Below are 17623 nucleotides of genomic sequence, written 5' to 3'. Positions count from 1 at the left end.
GTTTGTCAGCTTCGCAATATAAGTTCGTGTTCGTCAACCCGTCGATCGGCTAGAACAGAACTGTCTCGATTTAGTTCGATCTCCTGCCTAGCTTATCGACGGTCTATTTGAGATCTATTGTTGCTTTAATCTATTATTAGTTTGAAGTAGTAATAGGTTCTCGATCAAGTCTTCACGAGTTCTATATTCGATTCATCGGTATAAATCTATTCAACTTGATTCTGTCTCGGTTTAGTCTGATCAATCTAGTTGACTAAGATTTAAATCGTCAGATTGGATCGAGTACTCATGAGGGCTTATCGCTGGAGTTCTAGCCAGCATTATCTCAAGTAATCCATCAGTTTATTTATTAAACTTATCAACCTTCATGTTTCTTATAGTTATATCATGCTTGATTGCATATTATCTCAGTTAGGTCTGATCTATATAAGTCTAGTTCGATCTAGCTATAGGAACTTTTACAATCGGCTAAGATTAGTGAATAAATTGATGGATTACGCTGGTTTGGTATTTGATTACTCATACGCTATAATGTTTTATTGATTTTATATATGATTACGTTTAGATCTTCTGGGTCTAGCGCGAGCATGCGTGTGTTTAGTTATTATTGTTTTGTATTGGTAATTACTATCGCAATCTAGTTTGTCTTGAATTCCATGTTTAGTCTCCTATCGGTTGCTGATTGTGTGTGCGATAAGCACTAGACTGATCCGATCGACTGATTAATTTTAAGATTGTCTCGGTTAAGTCTAATCTTTTAAGATTAATTGGCTGATCTAGATGTCTGGTAATTATCCTATTACTGATTTAGCCGATCGGGCACATTTCCATCTGTTATCATGAAATTCATGTAAAGCCGATCGTTTAGTTTATCGGCTAGGGTCCTTAAACGGTATCGGCTATCCGGCCGATAGCGGTTTAGGTTTAATTGTTTTTCCATGTTATATCTTATCAGTTACAAGATCAAACTAACTGACATGCCCAGCAATCTAAGAATTTAGGTCCTGCATTGGAGTGGTCTTATAGTAACTCCCAGACCTTCATGTGTGATACGTTGTTGTTATTTTCAGTGTCAACACTATGGTATGAATTGGCTATTAGATTGACTATATATGAATTGGAGCTACTAGTTGCCTGTACTACTGAACTTGCTCTAAAGGATATATAGCGTTGAATATATTCATTCTATCTGTATTATTAGCCGTGGCAAAGATTTGGTTATGTCAAAAAATTGGCAAGTTTGATATTTGAATTGTTGCCTCTTCTTGCTAGTTTGACTGGGCTTAAATATATGAAAGGGTAGTTATGTGGTAGTAGGATGGGTAAGACTTACCTGTCTTGGCTTCTTAGTCATAACGATCTACAAGCTTCGGTTGGTTTGTAAGCTGACTCGTTAATTTTATTAACAAATACATCTCATTTAAATCATCTCTATAATTTTACATTACCATTCTGTCATATTTTGGCATAATAATAGACGCTAATTAATAAATAACACAATAAATATAAATAATTTAGATATAATTATAAGACTAAAAATTAGTTAATAAATTATAAATATACAAAGATTTAGTGGTATTTTATACTTACAAGCTAAACAGGTAGCATGCTTGCTAGCTAGCTTGTTAACCTCGTTAAGATCACGAGTTGGAATCAATCTAAGGCAAAGGTCGATACGGGCCGATCGAAGTTAGGAGCTAATTCAAGCATTTTTATACCCCTATTTGATCCAAAATTGGACAGAATGAAATTTTTGGCATTGCTAATTACTCCATCTGGCATGCTTGCGAAATTGACGTGAACCAATCAACCCAAAATTACCCACCACCTCTTCGTCATGCATGCATCCCCCATGGCTCCTCGATCGATATACCCCGTAAATCTTGTCACCACGAAATTAAAGTTTGTGCCATCTTCTCAATTTCGTGAACTTATTTATCACGGTTCTCTCTTTCGTTTTGACTAAGTACCGTAGTAATTTAGAAGTTGACGCCACGTACTCTATCCATCCAAAAAAGAAACAACAACAGCTTTTAAATATTAATTTTATCATGCGCCACTAGATATTGTCATGGGTTGGTTTTCCATCTATGTGAGAGCATGCAAATAAGAGCCTCATTTTTTTTCTTTTCTGTTTATACTAGTAAACTAAAATTATAATTTTAACATTAAATTTAAGGTTGATTTTTTAATTTTTTTATCGTAGTTTATTTTAAAGTATTTATTTTTAATTAATATATATATATGTAATTTTATTTATAAATTATGTTTCATTTCCAAGTATATCGTTTTGTGTTTTCCATCCATACGTCAAACGATAACTACCTAAATGTCAGTTGTAACGATGAGATGAATCAACTGGTAATAAAAAAGATTAGAAACATCAAATTAGGATCCTCAATGACCCCATGTAAGTGCATAGGGCTAGCTGTTAGTTAAATCCGCAAAGTTGGATAGTATAGTAACCTTTGGCTGATTCCTCAGATCAGTCAATATGTAACCTACTTAATTTATCTGTATGGTCATATCTCAGTTTTGACCTAACAAACAAAACTGTACTGTCTCCATCACTAATCACCATTAACTAAACTATGTTTTGCCGTTTAAATAATCACTTTCAGGTGATTAGTATCTTTGCCGTTTGACCTATATTCATCCATGCTCTACCATACAAGCTACAGTAGCACCTTCAACGCGCTTACATCACTCGTCGCTTTTACTCACGTTTTTACGTGTTGTCAGGTGATGTTTTTTTAAAAAAAAATTTATGGCAATAAAAAATTCAAATAAATATTATTTCTCCTGAAGTGTTTGTCTCACGTGAGCCACGTCAGCTGCCACGCGTATTTTTTAATCTCTCCAGCTCACCTATATATACCCACCTCCATGCGAGAGCAACCCCATCACTCCAAGCTAGCCGAGCTCGATCGATCGAACAACACAGGTGAACCAAAGAAACCATGGTGGCCGCCGGCGGCGCAGCGGATTCCGGTGGCGCGGAGTGGAGGGTGACGGTGACGACGGAGGTGCCGGAGGCGGCGGCGGCGGCAGTGGAGCACGACATGAACGTGAAAGGCGCGGGGCGGGCGGCGTGGGTCTTGGCGTGGTTGGCCGCGCCGTGTAGATGGGCGGCCGGGCTCGGGAGGACGGCGTGGAAGGTCGGCGCCGACGACCCGAGGAGGGTGGTGCACGGGTTCAAGGTGGCGCTGGCGCTCACCCTGTGCTCGGCCTTCTACTACGTCCGCCCGCTGTACGTCTTCACCGGCCAGACCGCCATGTGGGCCGTCCTCACCGTCGTCGTCGTCTTCGAGTACACCGTCGGTGAGTGCTCGTCCTCTCCTAAGATGCGTGGATCTGCCATTGGTGGTGGAAGGAAGGATTGAGCTTTAGGCTTGACTGTGCATGGATGGTTTGTGTGTAGGTGGTTGCTTGTACAAGGGGCTGAACAGGGCGGTGGCGACGGTGACCGGCGGCGCGCTCGCGCTCGGCGCGCACTGGCTGGCCGACAAGTGCGGCGACGACTTGGAGCCCTTCGTCCTCACCGCCTCACTGTTCGTCCTGGCCGCGGCGGCGTCGTTCTCCCGGTTCATCCCGACGCTGAAGGCGCGGTTCGATTACGGCGTCACCATCTTCATACTCACCTACAGCCTCGTCGCCGTGTCGGGGTACCGTGTCGACACGCTGGTGACCATGGCGCACCAGCGGCTCACCACCATCGCCATCGGGGCGTTCATCTGCTTCGCGGTCTGCACGCTCATCTTCCCGGTCTGGGCGGGGCAGGAGCTGCACGTCCTCGTCGCGCGCAACATGGACAAGCTCGCCGCCGCGGTGGAGGCCTGCGTTGACGACTACTTCTCCTCCGGCGAGCACCCCACCAAGCTGTCGGAGAAGGTGCGCAGGTACATGGCCGTGCTGAATGCGAAGGCGTCGGAGGACTCGCTGGCGAACCTGGCGAGGTGGGAGCCCGGCCACGGCAAGTTCGGCTTCCGACACCCGTACGGCCAGTACCAGAAGGTCGGCGCCGCCATGCGCTGCTGCGCCTATTGCGTCGACGCCCTCGCCGCCTGCGTCGGCGCGGCGGGCCAGGCTCCGCCGCACGTCAAGAACCACCTCGCGGCCGTCTGCACCGCCCTGAGCCAGCACTGCTCCGCCGTGCTCCGCGAGGCATCGGGGTCCATCACGACCATGACGCGCTCCGGCCGCCTCGCCCTCGTCGTCGGGGACATGAACACCGCCGCCCAGGACCTGAGGGACGAACTGAGGTGCCTCGCCGAGATATTGGACGAAGAAGAAGCCGCGCCATCAGAGACAGAGCACGAGCACAACACCACCACGCCGCCGCCGCCGCTCGTCGAGGCGCTGCCTCTCTTCACCGCCGTGTCCCTCCTGCTGGAGATATGCGCGAGAGCGGAGGGGGTCGCCGCCGCCGTCGATGTCCTGGCCACGACCGCGAGGTTCAAGAAAGCCGACGACGACGGCGAGCCAGCCACAGCAGCCGACACCGAAGGAGCCATGCTCATGCCCATCGCCGCAGACGAAGCGCGCACCATGGCCACAGCCACCGAGCAGGATAAGAAGGAGACGGCGGCGGCGGCGACGAGCGGGCAGCAAGAGGCGCGGGACCAGGTGCGGCAGCTGGTGAAGCTGCTGATGCGGAGGCGAAGCACCAAGAAGTGGGGGCGAGGCGAGCCCAAGGTGAGCCCGCGCCCGAGGCCGCCGCTGGACGTCCCGCCGGTCCACGCTCCCAGCCCAAGGAGCCTGTCCACGGAGCTCGCCGCCCACCCGCCGGTCCACGCGCCCAGCCCGAGGCACCGGTCCATGGACTTCCCGAGCCATGGGCCCGTGCTGCCGAGCCCGAGGAACCGGTCCATGGACTTCACGGCCCACGCGCCGAGCCCGAGAAACCGGTCTATACTCGGAATGGCTTGACGCATCCCACGGAGTTTTAAACCTCTTCTCAGCTTTTCAAAGACAGAACGAGTGTGAGTCTCTTTTTTGTTTCTTCTTCTCTTTTTTTTCCTTTTTTTTGAGCTGAGACGAGTGACCGAAGCAATTGTTGATTTATTGTGATGCTTCGCACACTTGTAGAATGTAAACCTTATTGTGAATGATAATGAAAATGAGAAACTCTCAGTTTATTGGAGACATGCAGATCGACTAGATTCAGTTCGCTAGACAAAGCGGCTATGGAAATGTCTTTGTCACGAAGACAACAAGATCGAGGGGAGTTGGTTCAGGAGTGAACTAACGTATCGAGAACTACTATGTTTGAGATATCAATGGGTATATATTCACCTAGGATTTGTTACCCATTACCCACACTTACCCTAACTAAAAATTTCGGCTACAACACATACACCAATTAGTGTGTGCAAGATCATTTTCGTACGGTGACCTGTACTCATCATGTATCTATACCCATAGCAATAATTTAAAGCATAGTTTTACACAGCAATCAACACGATTATAATAGCCAACTATCATCATCATATTAGGTAATACTGATTTTAACTTAACATTCAAAAGAGTGAACAAATCATACAACCACGATTCAAAATCAAGAAATTAGGTAATAGTTCTATATAACCCAACTACACCAGAGGCATCCCATGCGGATTTACCCATGGGTTAGTGGCTATGTGTGGCTATTGGCGACATAACAAACTCATACTTACATACTCAACGGGTAAGGATTTTTATCCATTATTAAAACTATGGGTACAAGAATTAAACCAGAGTTAAAAAACCATCAGATCTCAAGTCATGGAGTCCATTATCATATCTACCTGGTGGATAGCTATGTTGTAAAATATCGTTTATATACACTAATTGGAGACTTTATTAGAAGAATACACAATGATTCTAAAAATCTATAAATAATTCACATTAAAAATAAAAATAAATAATGGAAGAATTAAAAATAATCAAATGAATTTAAATATGAAAACATGTTTCAGTTGAAATTGTCAACCAAAGATTTAAAAGTTTCTGGACCAAACAGAACCTCGTCAACTAAATTTTCGAATGTGTTCCACTCCAAATCATGATATTTCAAACAGGGAGTAGAGATTTCATCGATGACTTGTTCGCCCGTGGTGGTAGTGGCAGCTCCTCATGGTGATGGCGGCTTGCCACGACGGTGCCAACCAGGTTTTCAACCGTTGCTACGGCTTCAACAACTATTGTATCTTGCCTCACTTCATCCACGACTTCCCTGTTGATCCAAGAAGATAACAACTCATTCACTGCCATTCAAGCTCGTCAAAGATCAAGGGTGGCTCGACTTGGGTAACTTCTTCTTGGACCACAACAACAGCTTCAATGCGATGACCACCTTGAGAGGCAAGATGATAGGGTGCAGTCAGCGGTGGCCCTCTAGCTCTCTTGCTCGAGCCTTCTGTAGCTAGATCCATCGAAACCTTCCATCATCCTGGGTCATAGCCATCCCTTTCATAGTCTCAAATCCAATAGCCACCATGCTGTTGAGCTTCCTCGTTGGTCACCACTCAACACTGATCTTAAAATCTTATGAATCTAGTAGGAGCTTCTCTTCGTCAAGATCAAAATTGAGCTTCCTCATGTCCTGGTGCCTCTTTGTGTCTAGATGTACGTGTTCCTTCAATGTGTCCTGATGAAATTTGCTACCCAAGACGGTATTCGGGTGTCCACTGCACCAGAAAATGGAGGAAGAAGTTAGGAAGGACCGTCGAGGTTAATTTCATCTAAGATGGCATTTTAGTGTGTAGCTCTGTTTTGGTAATAGCATTTTAATGTAACCCATTTAGAAATGGCATTTCAATGAAACCCACCTTTGATTATGACATAATCCCAAAATTCTCCATCTTTTATACAAAATAGCATTATGCCCATCCATCGCAAATAGGAAGATCATTACAAAATTTAGTGGGGGTTTTAAGAGTTATATGTCGATAATTTCTTATGGACGTTTGAACGTAAATGGATTGATAAAAGCTAAAACCATTCTAAATGAAATTTAAAAAAACTTTCAGGCCTAATCTCGACATTTCCATCAAGCTTGTATCCTCACTCGAGCTCACCTGATGCCTCCCTCCCTAGGAGCCTAGCTCACCTGCTCAATAGTACACATCACATATATATAGCTATAGATCTAAAGTAGTAGAGTAGGTGTGCTATAGATATTTAGTCCCTTTTAGCACCTCCTGTATGAACTTATGGATCTAGATAATTTTAGTCGCTTTTAATCTCTCTTGTTTGGTATTTTAGAAGCTAAAATGGACTAAAGTAAAAAGACTTATAGATTAGTCCTTCCAATCAAACAGCCCCTAATCATAGCACGAACGGAGTAATGCCTTTTTTTTTTTTTACCAGAACGGAGTAATGCTAGTTTGACTGAAATCCCACGACGGTGGCCGGTGGGATAGCGTGAAGCCGTCGCCCTCATACACCACGTTTGACAGCGCATATGTCTTGCTGGCACCGCAGAAAGATGGGGCCGGGCCCGTTTCTCCGGCCCGCCGTCTCGTGTCACCTAACGGAATCATAAACCAAATTGGAAGTGGAGACCGACCGCGGGGGCCCACCCTATTCCAGCCCAAGAACCCACACAATACACAGAGACAAAAAAAAACGAGAATTTTCCTCCTCCCTTCCCTTCGCCTTCTCGGCGAACCAACGCGGAGCGGAGGAGGAGCTGCTCGCCGGCTTAGGGTTCACCCAGGCCCGATCGACCCGCCTCCGCCTCCGCCGCCGCCGCCATGCCGCAGTCCGTGCTGGTCGACCGCGCGACGAGCGAGTCCCTCATCGGGCCCGACTGGTCCCTCAACCTCGAGATCTGCGACATCCTCAACCACGACCCCTCGTGAGCGATTCCTCCTCCTCCTCCTCCTTCTACTCTGTTTGCGCTTCTCGTTTGGATGGTTGAGTGGCGCCGCCCGGACTCAGCTGCTCGTGGGCGGCGCCGCCGATGTGCGCCTTGTCGGTGGCAGGGCTCGCACGCGCGCGTGCGTTCAGCCGGGTGGTTGGTTCCGCGCGCCGCGAATTTTGGTGTTGGTCTCTGGGGCTAGTCTGTAGCTAGATTTCAGACCAGAGTTACATGTACGGGCGGGCCGTTCGATCGACCCTTTTAATCATTTTTTGTACTGTAGTAGGGGGAAATAGTGGACTTGCAGAGGCTCGGATGCTGTACTAGGTTCTTGCTGCCACATAAAATTGAAAAGTTGAGGCCTTGAGGAGTTCAGGTGGTGTGGGTGGATGCATATGCAAGTAATGGATGGATTTTTGGGCTTGATGGGGAAAGGGGGGAAAGTGAGGCAACCAGCTTTCTACCCAAACTACATCACTATTATAACTTGATGTTTAATGAGGTGGACTTAATGAGTTGGTTGGCTTTCTGTCCCCACTGAACTGCTATGCATGGACTGGCAGAAATTTTGCATCCTGCTCGCAAATTTGACATGTTTGAACCTTAAACAGGTCAAATGGTCAACAAAAATGAATTAACTTACAGTGACTAACACTCAACAACCATGGCAAAATGAAAAGAAAAACGACAATGTGAAATTTCAGTAGTCGTTAGTTTTTTGTTAGACTTCAGAGTTTTGTTGTTGTCTTGTGATAAAACAAGGTGAGGCAATTTGATCTCGAAGAATTGAAACTTTTCACCTGTTGGTGAATCTTTTACTTAAGTGTATTCTTCAACTAATACAAATTGAGTAATGGTGTTGAGTTTCTCTCTAGCAAAACCAAAGGTGTTTGAGATATCACAATATTATTTGCTTAAATCTGTATTGTACTTCTAGTTGGCATGTTGCTCTTTTTTTTTGGGGTTAAATTGCTTCCTGATAATACACTTCAATTATTTCGTACGATGTTTTCACTTCTAGTATATTCACTCATACTTCAATATCCACGTAGCCAAGCCAAAGATGTAGTGAAGTCTATCAAGAAACGCATTGGGCACAAGAACTCAAAGATCCAGCTTCTCGCACTAACAGTAAGTTCCATTCTGTATACTTGGTTTTTCGTTGAATAAAGACTTGAACCAGTGACTATTAATTTACCATTGACATGGCTGTGTTCTGATGAAAGATGAAAAAATATCTTATTTTTTGATAGCTATTTAGTAGTGCAAACGATTAAATTAACTAGTACAAAGTTGAAAGTCTAATCTAGAAAGGTGAGATGATGAACTTCTATATATAAACTTTTCACAAAAACACACACCGTTTAGCAGTTAGAGAAGCATGTGCGCAAAAGCCGAGGAATAATCTGGGAGTAATCTGTAGAGAAGAACACAGCCTATAGGACTGTTCTGATGGTTTTCTGGAGTTAAATGTGTCTTGTTTTCTTCTCATAGTACTTATCCATGCCTCTAGGATGTTCCCACACATATTCATGCTTCTTTGATGCTCCTGCTCATATATTCATGATGGCACTACATGCTATGATTTGATCAGCTTCATGATGATTCTTCTATTACATTTGATCAATATCCATGATTCTGTATTGACTTTTTAGTTATTGTTAGTTGACTCCCCTCTTTCAAAATATAATGTATTTTGTTTCAGTAGGACAAGTGTTTAATCAAAGATTGGTCTGTTAATATATCATTTATGTGACACAAAAGTATAATCATAAGAAAGTACTTTTGAAAATGGATCTAATAATATCAATTTTGTGTCATAAAAATTATATTCTAATAAAGTAATCTTTGATCAAACATGTCCTAACGAAACAAACTAGACCCTATAATTTGAAATGGAGGGAGTATAACTTTATTACTTTAATCAATAATCATGATTTCACAGCTGTATTGGACCCCTAATGATTGTTACAACAAGATTTCAGTCCATTCTGCTTCTTCCAGTGACCATAAATTGGTTGCCAACAAAAACCATTTTAATCTTGGACAATTTTGTACTTCCAGATTTTGGATTGAAAATTGAACATGAGCCCTGTAAGGCTGTAACCAAAAATCTAAAATGCAACATATAATAACTTCCTAATGGGTGTTATAACAGCTGCTTCATTGATTGAATTGAAACAACATGCAATAGATTATTTACAGCCACACACATTCTGTATGGATACAGTAGCAACACTGAGTGGGTGAATCTGAACCATTCATGTCAACATGGCATACACAGTCAATAATGCATGTCTCTACTCCATGTGTATGTGCTTCACATATACACAGGCCATGTTTCTGTACCATCACATAATAAAGCACATGGTATATCCTGCATTTGTCATAATTTTGCCATTTACCTTATTGTTTATTTCTCTTGGCATACATATACCATATAGTTGTAGCCAGGGCCAGACACAGTAATGTGATTGATTGAGCAATATACAGTGCAGTAATGTTATTGCATATGATCAGTTGGTTTTATGTTTACTTGTTGGGATAGGTACGCCCATTAAGACAGTAACCAATGATTACCAACTTTTCCTCTGGTTCTAACTGCTTAGTTTGAACTTTGAAGAAATTATCATGTAAAAATCAAGTAGCAGCATGATTAGGCAAACCAAGTTGATAGGCTGGACCATCTTATGGATGTTAGGGTATTACGTAAATGACATCATGTATGTTCATCGCTTGGTCAGAAGGGTTTTGCTTGATCAAGAGAGTTCTACTACTCATTGAATTAACAAGAAAATGAAGAGTTATAGAGGGAGAGCATATAGGCCTATTAAATGCAACCTTCTTTGCTTTTCCTTAAAAAGGAAACTTTTACTGCATTTATCATTCTTTACTGTGAGTCTGTTTGATCTGTCATGGCATGCTTTTATCGTGGAGATGATTTCTTGAAATGTTTTGGTTGCTTTATAATATAATGACTTCTGGATTACTTATACTTGAAGACGGGCACCCAAATAAACATTTGGTGAATTATAGAGTTTATTTTAACTTTTTCCCAGTTGCTGGAGACATTGATTAAAAATTGTGGAGACTTTGTTCATATGCATGTTGCTGAGAGGGATATACTCCATGAAATGGTGAAGATAGTTAAGAAAAAGGTACAACACTATTTAACATCCTTCCATATTGTAAGATTTCGATGTTGATTTATCTTTTATTTTGTAGCCTGATTATCATGTAAAAGAGAAGATACTAATTCTGATAGACACTTGGCAAGAAGCTTTTGGTGGTGCTCGTGCAAGATATCCACAATATTATGCAGCATATCAAGAGCTACTGGTACTATTTCATGCATTCTATATTAACTATCCTCACAATTGTTTTCATCTTCTCTAACTTTCTACAACATTTAATATTATTTACAAAAAGTAGTAACAAACAATAAGCAAAAAGTAGTAACAAATCAAACAACATTGTTCTACTTTATATACTTACTGAAAACATGAACAAACTAAATTGATTGCTTTTCTTTGTTTTAGCTGGTCATTTGGAAATATCTGTTTATGTATTGTATATCTTTCTATAACTTACATTTGTGATTTGATTTGCCAGCGTGCTGGAGCTGTATTTCCTCAAAAACCAGAGAGCTCTGTGCCAATCTATACACCTCCACAGACTCAGCCTCTACGGAATCTTCCTCCAGCTCTACGTAATACTGATCGTCAACATGAAGCACCTGAATCGTCTTCAGCACCAGAAGTGCCTACATTGAGGTACATGGTTTTGAACTTTTGATATCTGCTTTACCATGTAATCATGGAATTCATATTGTTCATAACTAACGTGAGACTTGGGCTTTATCTTGTGAACTATTTAAGTTAGGTCAAAACTGTGGATTATCGTATTGATTGTGTCATGATCTTTTATGCTTTTCACCTGTCCAAAAATAAGTTTGGATTAGTTAAATTAGGAGTCTAGTACTGCAGCACTTGTATAATTTCGTTTCTGGTAGGACCAATTTTTTAGGAGGTTAGTAGGGTGCTACCTGAACAAATCCCTATGGCATTATCTATGAATTTTAGACAAATATGGATGCAAAGTTAAGATTAACTGCATCCATTTCCATAACTTGACTTAATCTACCTTCTACTCGGAGCTCATCCTTTCTGTGTACTTGTCAATTAACTGCTTTTAATTTCTTCTCTTTTTTTTCTATGGAAGTTATAAATCACAATTTCTTGTCTCACCAGTTTGACAGAAATTCAGAATGCACGTGGTGTCATGGATGTCCTTTCAGAGATGTTGAATGCTATTGATCCTGGTAACAGAGAGGTATTTTCCTGTACAGTGCGGTCTATAGAATAATCAGATGACCTATATATCTGCAGAAAGTTAGTGAAGGGAAAAATGATCCGTTCCATTTCTGGTGTAGGATTTCCTTTTTGATAATAGTTTGATATTTATTTTTGTGAGAAATAATAGTTGGATATTTTTGTTGCCAAGTTGCTAAAATGTAATGAATCCACAGGGTCTGAGACAGGAGGTTATTGTGGACCTTGTGGATCAATGCCGTTCTTACAAGCAGAGAGTGGTGCAGCTTGTCAACTCAACCACGTAAGTTCCTATTTTATGTCTTTGCCTTTTCGGCCGCCATATGAATTGCATGCAATCAGGTACTGAGAATGCAGGACATGCATTTGCCAGACATTGTATGTTTCCTGTTTTATAGTAAACAAAGCAGAACTTTGCTGCCAAGCTTATTGTCATGCCCATTTTGTTCAGTTATTCTGAAGGTCCAGTATGATTTCAAATCTCCTTGCTAAGGACTGCCCATTGATTTTCTTTAATGCATTTATCCAAATAAACTTGGGTTCGCTCTTTAAGCACTTTCTTGAAATGTCAATGATTCTAAACAAATTCCTACGTGAATAGCATGTAATGATCTGTTAATCCTAGTTTTGATTTTAGGAACGCCTAGAAAAGCATCCAATTCGTGATGGTATTTACAGATCAAGTGGGTTTTCGTAGTGAATTTCTTTCTTGAATGGGCTCCTCTTAGTCTTGTTCTTGGACCAGTTGTTTAGACAAGTGCGGGTCGATCGGACAATTCCTGGGGTGACCCACATCTCGTAGTCAATCATGAGGGAGTAGGGGTGGACAAAAGTTAGTTAATAGTGATGGAATAAGTCCTGCGCTGATTGGTCTTATGTTCTTTTTGCTTTTCAGCCTTTTAGGATAACATTTTCTATTTTCAGTTTAGGATGCTCTAGGACAGTAGTTTAGGATGCTCTAGGATAACATCTCCTTTATGCTTTCAGTTTGTATGCTCTAGGATAGCATCCCACAAAATCCTTACTCATCGAGAGGATAACGCTAGGAGAGTTGGGGGCAATTTTCTGTTTACTTCTCACCAAAATGGCATGGTCTCCCCGGGGAGGTTGGATATATATTTATAGTTGCTTGCTAGTCTAAGTGGATGTTGTCCTAGAGCATCCCAAACTAAAAACATAAAGGAGATGATGTCGTAGAGCATCTCAAACTGAAAGTAGGAGATGTCTTCTTAAAAGACTGAAAAGCAAAAAGAACAAGACCAATTAGCGCAAGAGTTATTTCATCAAATAGGATAGGAAATTCTTGTGACAGTACCAATCTACCTCTGTTATTTTACACATTAGATAAATACAGCAACATGGTAGGAACTCTTGAGTTATTACTTCTTCTACACACGTTTCAGTTACAATCCATCTGTCTGTTAGTCTACTTTTGTGCATAACTGGCTGAAACCTTGTAGATATTCCAAAGTAAACTAAACTAGGTGTTGGTAAACTTGTCAGGTGTCTTTTAGGCCCCTAAACATTGATAATGCATTAATAACTACGCTATTTTTACATGTGCCATCAAGTAAATGTCCAAAAGTACGTATGGACCCATTATGGCACACCAACATGGAAGCCACCTGTGGCATGTGGTCTCACGTGCTATGCTTGACCCAAGGTTGGACACAAGATATTGCATGTAAGCCCTTCAAAATCAGTCTCACTCTTTCGTCCTGGCAGATTTTAGGGCTTACGTGCAAATATCTCATGTACACACTGGTCATAGCGCACCACATGTGAGACCATGTACTGGGCGGTTTCCACATTGTGGTTACACATGGTTCCTGGAGGGTCTATGTTCATTTTGGACTTCTAATGGTATGTCAAACTAGATTACAGATCTAAATATGCATTCTCAGAGTGACACTGGACCATAAGTTTAGGGGGCTGTTATTGCATGGTATACTGTTCCAGACAGTATGAGTATGATACCAGGTGGGTATCAGATCTGATACCCCACTGGTAACAGCTGATATACCTGTCAGCCCCATTGGTACCAGCTGATACATGGTGGTACCAGATCTGATATCAGCTGAGCTGATACCTGTTGGTACCTGCTGATATTCGTCGATCTGATACTAGTCAGTATCAGCTGATACATATTGGCATCCACTCTCTGGCTCAATGTGCATCGTGCTTGTGCAGCCATGACCATGTGCATCGTTAATTTGAATTCACTTTGTTAGTTTGTCCATGGCTAGTTCCATTTGTTGGGTTGGCTGTACAAAGGCCAAATTGGTTAGTTGCCTAGTTAGGCGATTAAAAGTTAAAGCCCGAAGCCCAAGTCATCTTCCTCATGAACTCCTGCTGCTGGAAGTTACATCCATGGTGGCCGCTGGCTTAGGCAAGGGAACATGACGGCCCAATGACTAGGGTAGTGAGGATTCATGGGAAATGAAGGCCCTAGGACTTGGCCCATCTCTTCCTACTGGGTCATCTGCCAATGGATCCATGGTTGCTTGCCTGCTTGGGGGTGCCCTTGCTGACGTGGTGCCATGAGCCACCGGCGAGGTCAACATAGGTGAGGGTGGTGAGCTTGTTGACGGGGTTGAAACTTGAAACTTGAAAGGGAGGAAGTGGACCTTCTGATGCCTGCATGGGAAGCCTTGCTGTATGGCAGTATGCTCATGATGGCATTGTCAATGGTATCCTGGTTCTTCATGCGAGAACCGGTGTTGAGAGAGCCACAGTAGCGCATCAGGCATGCATCAAGGGATACCGTGCGGGGACAGGGGACAGGATCCTGTCCATTGCATTCCCGTAAATTTTAGCGGCACTGATTATTTTACTCAATATTTATGCGTACTTAGACCTGATATAGTACAGAATGTTAACATGTGGTGGATTATTTTTTCGCTTAAACCTGATTCCACACAATCGGTTTTTATCACATTTTGAATCAGTCTTTCCATTGGCGTCACAGGAGTATGAAATGGTCTGTTAATTTCCTTTTGTACATTGAACTATGACAGGGATGAGGAGCTGCTAAGCCAGGGTCTTTCATTGAATGATGATTTACAGCGTGTTCTTGCAAAACATGATGCAATTGCTGCAGGCATAGCAGTTCGTGTAGAAAAGCCAAAATCAGTCCAGGCCCGAGGGGACAATTCTCCAGTGACCAAACCGGAAGGGGTAAAACAGGCAGATCAGAGGTGGTTTTAACTCTTGTTAAGCATTATGTGTATATGAACTTACGTTTTGCTTCTGGAAAAATGATGCTGTTATCTGTTTAGCGTTACATAAATACATCATTAAGGTTCTGATTTTTCTACATATCTAATGTACTTTTCAGGCCTACTGAATCTGCCAGTACAGCGACTCCATTTGAGCAATTAGCGCTCCCAGCACCTGCATCATCCAGCAGTACTAAACCTCCTGGAGAACCAGTAACCCCTAATATTGACCTGCTTAGTGGAGATGACTACTTCAAGCCAGAGCCTGTCGATTCCCAAGCCCTTGTTTCTGTAGGCAACCCACCTGTACCTCCAGGTTCAGCCAACAATACCTTGGACCTGGTAGACATGTTTGCACAAAGCAATGTTGGCAACAACCAGAACCCTGCACTCACTCCTATGCTAAACTCAAATCCTAGTCTCTCGGCACCACAACTGTATCCTTCACAGCAGACTCTTCCTTCACAGCAGGTTGTTCAACCACAACAGACTTCTCCATATTCGAATGGGTTAACTTCCAATACAATGGCACCATATGATCAGCGTCCTGATCTAAACTCCACAAATTCATGGAATGGTCAGTTTGCACATGGAATGCTTCCTCAAGAGCAGCCACCAAATTATGGTAGTACAATTTATTCTATAACGGGCTTCGTGTATTAGATTTGTAGCATTTGCTGTTCTATTTTTCTGTTAGCTTAGAAAGCTCTGGTAGAGGCTTTTGCTAGATAATTTCTAAATGGTATTTCATATAGAACACGGTGAAGACTTTACCAAGTTTTTTTTTTTTGTTATAGCTCTACCTTTTTATTTTTCCATGTATAAATGGCTCATTATTTATACATGTTTTGTCCCTTACAGGTCAAGGTCAAGATCAGAGCGGTGACCTCCCACCACCACCCTGGGAAACTCAACCTGCAGAAAGTGATCAATTCCAGCCTGGCCAACCTGGTGGGCTGGCAATGCCACCAGGACAAATTGGAGCCATTCAGCCCCAACCTGTCCAAGTTCAGCCTGGGCAAGTTGCACCATCACAACCAATGCTGACTGGGCAACCCGCAGGAATGCAGTTTCAACAAGGATTCGGGGATCAGCTTGGGCCTCACCAAACACAACCCATGCACACACAGTATGGCGGAATGTATCCTCCAATGCAAAGCAACCAATCAGCTGGCATGTATCCCCAACAGATGGCAGGAGATTTCTACCAGCAACAGATGTATGGTGGTCAGATGGCTGGTTATGGATATGGTCAGCAGCCTGCAGGCTACTATGCTCCAAATGCTGCATATGGCTATGCCGGTGCAAACGAGCTCTCCCAGAGAATGAACGGTCTCGCGGTGCAAGACAACAATATGTATGGAGTTTCTGCATCCTCATCCTTTCAGCAACCAATGAGGCCATCCAGACCCGAGGATTCGCTCTTTGGTGATCTTGTTAACATTGCCAAAACAAAGCCTAGCAAAACTGCAGCTAATAAGGCTGGCGGCTTGTAAAGATGAGCTGATGTTTATTAACATTTCTGGCCACGGGGATAAGATTTCCTCGTAGTAGTACATAAGTTCTTTGAATTTTTTCTCTATTGGAAAGTAGTAGATGAGCGTTATAGATTCTGAAATTCATAGCGAGTGTGGTTCGGTATAATTTTTGTCTTGTCTACTTGCAAGCAATTATAGTTTGTTTGTTTGCTTCTTGCAAGCTCTCGATTTCCTGCGTCATCAGTCCTCTGTAGTCTGTAAACCTTGATAAGAAAAACACCATTGAACATTCTTTCATGGTTCCTGTAAAGAATTGAGATCCCTAAGTAGCTACAATCTTGCTCGATCAGCTTTAGAAGATCAAGGCAGAAATTATATTTATAGCAAGCAGGATTTGTTGCAACTTGGAAGTTAGGAAGGTATGTTTTTTAGGTCCCCTAATCGTAATCATGGTTTAATATACGGAGTACCACCCATGATTCAAACCACATTTGACTGTTCGCTGAGGCAAAAGTTTTGTATTCAGCCCCCCTCTAATCCAGCGTTGTGTACACCCAAATTAATTTCACCACTTTTGACTCCTTGCCGCCTCAGGACAACGGCGACTGAAGGATCCTAGACCTAGAGTGGTGAAAGATGACACGAGTCAGAAAGGGTGATCGCTGCAAAGGTGGGCGCTAGCTAGACCTCAACTTGGCTGCCCCCCTCCATCACTGCACTTCCTCTGCAGCTTTACCTTGATTCCAAAGCTAC

The 17623-nt window shown here is 42.8% G+C and overlaps 2 protein-coding genes across 2 annotated transcripts; both read left to right on the top strand.

Moving 5' to 3' along the window:
• Positions 1-2960: 2960 nt before the first annotated feature.
• On the top strand, positions 2961-4929 carry LOC102706575 (aluminum-activated malate transporter 10-like). Its single transcript, XM_040524761.1, has 2 exons — positions 2961-3321; positions 3422-4929. Exons 1-2 carry the CDS (start codon positions 2961-2963, stop codon positions 4927-4929), a joined length of 1869 nt encoding a protein of 622 aa, XP_040380695.1.
• A 2677-nt stretch (positions 4930-7606) lies between these two features.
• LOC102707969 (TOM1-like protein 9) lies at positions 7607-17165 on the top strand. The gene is made up of 10 exons (XM_006655982.3): positions 7607-7840; positions 8896-8974; positions 10903-11001; positions 11069-11182; positions 11456-11616; positions 12094-12175; positions 12372-12457; positions 15192-15371; positions 15512-16017; positions 16254-17165. The coding sequence occupies exons 1-10, from the start codon at positions 7737-7739 to the stop codon at positions 16886-16888; spliced, it is 2046 nt and encodes a 681-aa protein (XP_006656045.1). The 5' UTR covers positions 7607-7736; the 3' UTR covers positions 16889-17165.
• The last annotated feature ends 458 nt before the right edge of the window (positions 17166-17623 follow it).

The sequence above is a fragment of the Oryza brachyantha genome, chromosome 6 (assembly GCF_000231095.2).
Source record: "Oryza brachyantha chromosome 6, ObraRS2, whole genome shotgun sequence".
NCBI lineage: Eukaryota > Viridiplantae > Streptophyta > Magnoliopsida > Poales > Poaceae > Oryza > Oryza brachyantha.
This window is presented reverse-complemented; position numbering and strand designations above follow the sequence as displayed.